Source organism: Elephantulus edwardii, unplaced genomic scaffold, assembly GCF_000299155.1.
Source record: "Elephantulus edwardii isolate Elephantulus edwardi_28Jun2011 unplaced genomic scaffold, EleEdw1.0 scaffold00048, whole genome shotgun sequence".
NCBI lineage: Eukaryota > Metazoa > Chordata > Mammalia > Macroscelidea > Macroscelididae > Elephantulus > Elephantulus edwardii.
Genome location: NW_006399798.1, coordinates 6386995 through 6395473, shown reverse-complemented (window position 1 = coordinate 6395473; position 8479 = coordinate 6386995). Strand labels below are relative to the sequence as shown.

Here is an 8479-nt window from a genome sequence, read left to right as displayed (position 1 = left end):
CCACATCAATGTCATAGAGCTTCTTTACAGCTTGTTTAATTTGGGGCTTGTTGGCCTTGACATCCACAATGAACACAAGTGTGTTATCTTCTATCTTCTTCATGGCTGACTCAGTGGTCAGGGGAAACTTGATGATGGCATAGTGGTCAAGCTTGTTTCTCTTGCGGGCGCTCTTCTGGGGGTCTTTGGCCGCCGGAAGGTGGGCAACGTGCGGATCTTTTTTTCTGTGGCTGTGGATGCCCTTTAGGATGCCTTCTTGGCCTTTAATGCTTTTGCTTTAACTTCCGTTTTGTGAGGGGCAGGAGCTTCCTTCTTCACTTTCAGCGCCATCTTCGTAGAAAGGACAACCAACTTTTAAGGTTAGCAGCTGAGTTTGAAGGTTAGCATCCCTGCACTCCCAGGGGTCCCTTTGACTTTGACTTTGAAAGCATGCCCTGCTCAAGGAAGATCTTATTTACTAGTTAGGCTAAACTAGTGTTGGATTTTCTCTTGTGGCCCAGTGATAAGAAACTACACCGCAATCCCAAAGGCACTGGGTTCAAATCCATCAGTTGCTCTGTGGGAAGATGGGCAATCTCTTCTCTTGCAATTTACTGTCTCTGAAATGAGTTGGGTCAGCTATGAGTTAGACAGCACACAATGACAGTGTTCAGTTCAAGGTTTAAACAATCCCTTAGTTTAAGGCATAAACAAAGGGGTAGATCCAGACTCCCTGACTCCAGAAAATCTGGACTCCACGAGACAATGGCTGTCTCTTCACAGATCACCAGGCCTTGCCTCCGAGCTGCTTCAGGTTAGTACCTAGGCCAAGGGAGTGAACTTGACCTAGCTTCTCCCTCAATGGGTTAGGTAACTGTGTAGATGTTGTCTCGTGTCAACTTGGCTTTGCCACCATGGTTGCTTCCTTGAATTTTCAATTAAAATGAGCAGTTCCTCTTCCTATCCCAGTCCTAACGTTGCTACCTTGCCTGTTCTCTCTCCCTTCCTCATTACATGTGGTCCCTGGGAGTCCACTGACTGCGTGCTGTCAGGAGTTCCAGTGACCAGCTGTAGGGTTTTCTCAGTGCTGTTGAGACAGGATGCCGACCGAGTCCTCTGCTGTCTCTTCAGCAAGCATGGAGATAAGAGTACATGAAGGAAAGGACACCAGCATCCATGGGCCCCTTTTGGGACGCAGCCCCATGGCCACACTGTGTAGAACGCTGGTGGGTTAGAACCACTGACATTTGTGTTAGCACTAAGCCATCAAGGTGAGACTACAGTGTTAGAAATATTTTAAACAAGCGATTGCATGAGTTTTTAAAGTGGCCTTGGAGATGTTCTGGGCAGTAACTGGGTTCACCAACATCTGTCACTGGTACACAGAATTGTTCGTTTGAAGAGTGCTCAGCACCCGGAAATACAGCAGGAGGTGAAGACCAAGACGGGAGAATATTTGGGATGTACATCCAGCCATCGTAGCAGGGGTCCTTCATTAGGCTGTCTCAGGGAAACTGGGTGGGGAGGCCGCTTTAACTCATGACAAGAAGTTTATGTTCCCAGACCACCACACACACATTGGCCAACTCGTCTCTTGATTCTTCAGTGCAGAGAAGAGCACAGATCTGAGGAATGGGTATTACACATCAATACAGTGTCTCAGGGCTCCTGCTGGACTCCACTGGCATGATAGATGGTGAAGTCATTGAGACTGTTACTTGAGCTTTAGCTAGCCTGGCTCCATAATCAACTCCCTTGCTACCAGCAGCTAGGACATCAAAAGATGAACTGTATTGGGGAAAATCTGCTGTCAAGAGACGTCTCCTGAGTACTGAAGAGCAATGATACTAGTCTAGAGACTAAGGTGCACCTGATTCAGACCATGGTCTTCTTAATTACTTGCTATGCATCAAAGAGCTGGACAATGACTAAGGATAATACAAGAAGAATTGACGCCTTTGAGTTGTGGTATTGGAGAAGAGTACTGAATATACCATTGACTGCTAGGAGAACCAAAAGATCAGGCTGCTCCTCGGAGGCAAGGATTTTGAAGCTCCATTTGATATACTTTTATATACTTTTGATATACTTTGGGCATGCTTCGAAGGGTGAAGGGACAGAGAAAGAAAACAACCTGGGATGAGATGAACTGGTTCAGTGAGCAGGGTAATGGGGGTAGTTTTGTCAGAGTTAGTGAGGTTGGCTCATGACAGGGCAGGGTTCAGGGCTGCTGTATATAGGATTGGCTGTAAGATGCAAACAACTTGACAACACATACCACCACCACAGTGTTTCAGGAATTAAGAGGATCCCTGGTGGCACAAAGGGTCAAGCATTTGCTGCTAATGGAAAGGTTGGTAGTTTGAATCCACCAGCTGCTCTTTGGGAGAAAGATGAGGCTGTTTCCATGAAACTTACGGCTGTGGGAACCCTGTAGTGTAGAGCAGAGTTCTACCCTGTCCCACAGATCACTAGGAGTTGGCACTGAATAGAAGGCAACAGGTTTGGTTTCGAGCCAGGGGCTTCACAAAGACAAGACCTGGTAATCGTGAGGTACTGTGGAGTTGGGTCGGTTCCCACTCAGTGACCTCTGGAAACACGATGGCGCACTTCCATTCAGGGCATCGCTCGGCATTGACTCCGACTCAGTAGCACCAGTGTTAGGTCTCTCCTGGGTACTTCTGTGTCCTCCCAGCTGCACTCTTCCCCGCTCCCCAGGCCCTCTCAAAGAGCTGCACACTCACCTGAGACCAGCTACTCTGCAGGCAGGCCAAGCGGCATGAGCCAGTGCCCGTGGGCCACTTCTCTCGGCACCAGTGAGGAAGCCTGTGAGTGTCACACGCCTGCATGGACCACTTGGTGGTGGCCTTTAGTCCCAGCTTCCCCACAATCCCTACACACTGCCAGGTCACTCAGGGCGAGCTCACTCTCTGCAGCAGCACAGGCTGGGAGGAAAGCCTCTGGCCCACCTCCCAGCCCTTCTTTTAGAGGCCAATGCAAAGCAGACACGAGGAGCTACTCCATCAGAGCACCCTCCACCCCCACCAGGAAGGAATCCGGAAGACGGTGCCATCTTCCCAAATGCCCATTGCTGATGCCTCCCAGGAATTAGTGCCAGATGTGCAACTTTCAGCACGACTGTGCCAAGAGGGACAATTTCTGAAGCAATTATATAAGAACAGCAAACAGAAAACCTCCATGACACCAATGACAGCTGCTGCCTCGTGTTCTCACTGAACAGCCCCACTCAGGCTGCCCCTGCTCCGTTCCAGCCCAGTAGCCCGTTCCAGGCACGCACAAGGGAGGTGGCACCCGGAGGTCTACTTAAAACCTAGACCAAACAAGGGAAAATCCCGTGGACCTAACTTTGCTGTTGATTCTTGCTCTATCAGGAAACCTGTCATTAGATGCAGTGGGGTCGATTCTGATGCGTAACATGTCCATGTCAGAGTCAAACCGCTCCAAAGGTTTTCCCAGGCTGTCATGAGGAAGGCGGGCCCAGCCCTGGAGAAGGACATTGTGCTTGGTCAGCGAGAATGAGGAAGTTCCTGAGTGAGACGGATCAACAGTGTCTGCATGAATGGACAACGGTTCAGGATCAGGCAGGGTCGTGTGACACAGCCAGTCGCTTGCAGGCACGTCGAAGAAGACGCAATGGTACCCAACTCTGACAAGAATCTTTCCAAGCTCACGCCACCACGTCCTGTGAGGAGCATGCACTGGCCAGGACTCTTTGGGAGGGTGTGGACTGTCGATCTGGTTCTGAAGCTGCCACCCTGGCTCCCTGGCTTCATGAAGCTTCTAGTCCAGACCAAGGTTTCCAGAGGGCTGTCTCCAGTCCCAGTCAGAGCCAGCACACAGGTGTGTCTGCGCTGTACCTCAGCTTCCTCACTTGTCTGAGGGTGGGCAGACTCCCCAGGAGTTCTGAGAACTGGGCAAGTGTGGAAATTCCTCTGAGAAAATGCTCCCAAGATGCCTAAGCTAAGCTAAAAATATGACAAGGCCTAACTTCCTGATCAGAAACTGCCATTTTCCGTTTAAAAAAGAAAAGATACAGAGTGAAGAATTCACTGTATTTTATTATTCACAGTTAATCACTACCTACCAAATGCTATCCGCAGAGTTAAAGGATTAAGTACATAGTTCATTTTATTTAAACACTGATTTTTTTTAAATATATACACACAAAACTTAGTTCAGCAAGGCTTCATGATATACACCAATTCCAAAATAAAACAATCAAATGGTCCAGGTGTAGAATGCCAGACTCCTTGTAGCATCAGCGAGGGCAAGAGATACAGGTGGAGAGGGGGCGGAAAGGGCCGCGGCCAGAACTGTCCAGTGCCACACTACAGGCTCCAGAGACACTTGCAGTGTCCAAGGCCAGAGGCCTGGCCAGTTGCAGGACAGAATGTAAGCGGCCTCTGTGCTGCAGAGAGAAGGGGACTGGGTGGAGACGCACGGCCACGGGGGAAAGCGAAGAGGATGGACTGCACTTTGCCATGACCTCGCCTCCTGACCTGCTAACCTTGTCCCTACAGAGGACACTTGCTAGTTGAGGGTGGAGGCTGTGGGTGCAGCGGAGTGGTGTACGCACGGGCTGTGGTGCAGACACGCCAGCGACCCAGCTGCCCTTGGAGACTCCAGGGATGCTCACCTGGGCAGGTCGGATGACACCCCAGCTGGAGGCCCTGGTGCTTCCCAAAGCTCACCTCTCACTGCAGTGTGGGAACAGGGCCCACAGCTCACACTAAACGCAGCCCTCAGTTTCAAGAAATTCTGCTCTTCTGAATTTCATACACTTGGACACCTTGAATGGCCGCCTGGGGCTCTGTGGGGCTCAGGAAGGGGCAAGTCATACCTGAGACCTGGCTGACAACGATTCTAAACCCCCCATCCCCTGCAGCAGGCTCCAGGCAGGCACCATCTGGACCCGTGGGCACTGCCTCCCTTCAACTGGTGGTCTCACAAATGTTAAAGCTGAACACTGAAGACTCGTGGCTCTGAACAGGCAGGAGAACACCCACACCCTCCACTGCCCCCCGCCAAAATATTTACACAGAGTGGGAGACAAATTGGCTGAAAAGCTCTGGACTGTCTTATTTCAAACAAAAACAAATTGAAAAACAAAAACAAAAAAAAATACACCACTCAGAAGCAACCCTTGAAATAAGAAAAAAGGCACTATGAAAGACAAGCTCAATAACACCATCGGGAGACAAGATGGGAGACGGGATGGGGTGTTCAGTGTGACCTTCTGGGGAAGGAGGGGAGCACGGTGCCCCCACCCAGCCCTGCTCAGAGGACAGAAGATGGGGTTCATCAGGGCTGGAGGGGCAGACGCCATGGCTCCCCTGGCAGCAGAAGCCAGTGGCCAAGGTGACAAGCCTGCGCCTGTTTTTGTGTGTATATGAAGAGCACATCGTGGCTCTGTTCAGTCGTTTCAACCACATTGCATAGAGAAAATACCAGTCCACTTGGTGTCTTTTATTGTCGGCATCAGCTAGGACTATACGTGGCAGGAGGCATCATGCACTGACGGACAGAGTGGGGAGAAGGACAAAGGCGGGGCAGAGGAGCAGCGGTGAAAATTTGTAATAAAAACTCTTTCTTAATTTATAGGTACATTTTGGCATTTTTATATCCAACCCCCCCACCCCCCCCAGAGTCCTGACACAATGGAGGGCCACGGGGTGACCCGCCAGGTGTCTGCGCCCCACAGGCTGCTGGGAGAGGCAGCTTGTAGGCTGTGACCTCTTCTGTACGTGTTTTAAAATTTTCACTCTTTAAATATCTCCTCTGGCCTCCTAGACATTCCGGTTCACGGGGGTGACGTAGTTGCGAGGGAACATGCCGGTCTGGCCGTGACAGGAGCCTTTCCACCAGTTGGGGTCCGAGTTATCCATGACATGGATAAAGTCTCCTCGACGGAAGCCCAATTCGCCATCCTCCTGGGGGTCAAAGTCAAAGAGAGCCTGGACGTACGTCGGCTGCTGCAAGAGAGGAGCAGAAGACACCCTGATGCGTGCCAGCGTCCCTTTGCATACACTCCTGCCCTCGGGCCAGGGGAGCAAATGTGTGTGTAATCCCTCCTACCCCTGATTAGACTCCCTAGCCCACCTCACTTCCTGCCCAGTATTCCAAGCTCTCTACGGGGGCCTACTGTCCTCTTTCCCAGAGCTCACTGATGGTGGCCAACGTGCAGTGTCTTCCTGAGGGGAAGCGAGAGACCCTTGGAAGTAGCAGCTCAAGACTGGAAGCCGACTTCTCTCTCAATGCCGGCTTCGAGGCCTGGAGAGTCTGAGCGTGTTGCTGACAGTCTCCCTCGGACCGCAGCAATCTCAGCAGAGCCAAGGACAGAGGCCACGTCAGGGGAACTACTGGCCATTGAAAGGGACAAAAGGGTTTTATTCCCAATGAAAATCTTTGATATGAATTAAGGGTAACTTCTGAGGACTGAACATGGGCAAGAAGACTCAGAAGCAACCTCTGAGAGGCAGTGGCTGGCTGAAGGAGAGACCGTGTCTGGATGTTCCAAGCCGTTCCCGAACCCTCCGAGCAGGCTTACCTGTGGCACCTGTTCTATGTCCCGGAGGAATATCTGCTGGTTTCTGGAGACAGATGTAGATCTGTGGTAATCTACCAGCTCGTTCAGAGAGTTGAACTTCACCACCCACAGGAAGTACTTGCCAGCCCCGTCCCGGAGCACCTTGAAGTGCTGCACGTCATTGCCAAACCTGGAGAGGGACAGGGGACTCTCAAGTCACGGGCCAGCAGCTCCAAGGGCCCACCCCTGTTCACCAGGGGTTTCCTTAGGGGCCCAGGAACTAGACAACAGGACCGTCTGGCTGCAGCATCAGGACAAGGAGTCGTGGCAGGCGGGGAGACACCAACCCATCTGTCCAGCTAGTTCTGGAGTTGCCGAGTAAGAGAAAAGAACCATATTTTTTCCACAGTCCGGTCCTCAAGGGTGTACCAGATAAAAGGGAAATTTACTTAAGGCACATAAAATGACTTAAATGTATTTCCAAGCAAAAATTAACCAAAAATGAGCTGGCTATTTAAAGATTGGAGAAGGCGAGACTGGACCAAGGTGAGAAGAGAGCTGGAACTACCTCCGGCCACTCTCCTGTAATGACGAATTCAAAGCCACCTTCCCACTCGGGAATTTCTGTTCCATCCTCGGGAACACTCTCGGAACAAGAGAACACAAGGAAACAGTAAAGGATCTCAAGAGAAGCTTCTCTGTCATCTGGTCACAGTCCTGTTTATACTGGTCTGCAAACCAGATGGAGCCTAAGCGGCTGGTGGTGGCTGTCCATCAAGAGCAGGCAGAAGGTGGCCTATGTGGGACTTGCCTGTCCTGTGACTGCTGGGTCTTCAGTGCCCAGGACACTGTCAAGTCATAAGAGATGCTACACCCTATAAATGAGTTTAATGCCTCCCTCGTTTCCAGGCTTAAAACCTAAACCAAATGTTCAACTGTATCCCAGCAGATGGCAGCACGGAGCTCCAAGGAAGCCCACACACAGGAAGCCTCAAGGCCGCGCAGGAAAGGAGCAATGTGGCTGGTGGGCCTTGTGAGGAAGGAGGACATGTGAGATGGCACGTCGTTGGCAGGAGCCCACTCCCTGGCTGTGGAGAGGACTGCTAAGAGGGGCGGGGTCCCCAACAGTCAGTCTGCAAACTGCCACAATGGTTTTAATCCCAGGATCAAAACAACTTCACCAGATGCTCTGCCGGGGAAGGAGGGACAATCTCTTCCTGTACCAGTCAGATCTGATTTGACGGTACACGCACACAAAAATTTAAAAAACAAACAAACAAACAAAAATCAACTCAAAACCCAGAAACATCTAGGAACAATGTTTCTGGAATCTCCTTTACAAAGTTTTGTGTTGTACTTCTACAACAATGAACACATTAACACTTTACAGTCACTGCTTGACCAGAGGAAGGGCGTGGGGCATCCTGGTGCCTGGGCCTTGAGCACACACCACGATGAGTAGCCTAGTCTAGTCTGTCAGGCACCTAGACCATCAACTGTCTGGCAGTAATTGTGGCCATCATTCAGTGAGGAAACGAGGCAGCCCCCAGTGGTGTTGAACTTATACAGAAAATCGATGATGAGGGGCCTGTGAAGGGACTACAGGATAGTCATGCTGGAAATCCACCAAGAAGCTCTCACCAAGAGTCTAGAAAAGAATCCTGATCAAAAGGGGGGAAGTAATGAACAGAATTTTAAATTCTCCTGATGCCCAGACTTTTGTGAGCCAGAGATGAATCCCTGAAGCTTATCCTGAGATAATCTCTATAAACCTAAACTCAAACTATCCCCTGCGGGAGCTCTGGTGGCCTAGTGGCAAGGAGCTGCAACTACAATCCCAGAGGCACACGGTTCAAATCCACCAGATGCTCTGCCGGGAAAAGGAGGAACAATCTCCTCCTGTACCAGTCAGATCTGATTTGACGGTACACACACACGTACACACACACACAC

General features: G+C 50.7%; 1 protein-coding gene across 2 annotated transcripts in view; it reads right to left on the bottom strand.

Moving 5' to 3' along the window:
* Positions 1-5456: 5456 nt before the first annotated feature.
* GRB2 (growth factor receptor-bound protein 2) overlaps positions 5457-8479 on the bottom strand; it is a 64861-nt gene continuing 61838 nt past the window's right edge. The window contains exons 4-5 of one of the 2 annotated variants that reach the window (XM_006886210.1): positions 6548-6716; positions 5457-5972 (exon numbers count right to left, since the gene is read on the bottom strand). In XM_006886210.1, the coding sequence (XP_006886272.1) occupies positions 5787-5972; positions 6548-6716 (355 nt within the window). In that variant the 3' untranslated portion in view covers positions 5457-5786. The remainder of the gene's footprint in view (positions 5973-6547; positions 6717-8479) is intronic. The other variant, XM_006886211.1, reaches the window with a different exon arrangement.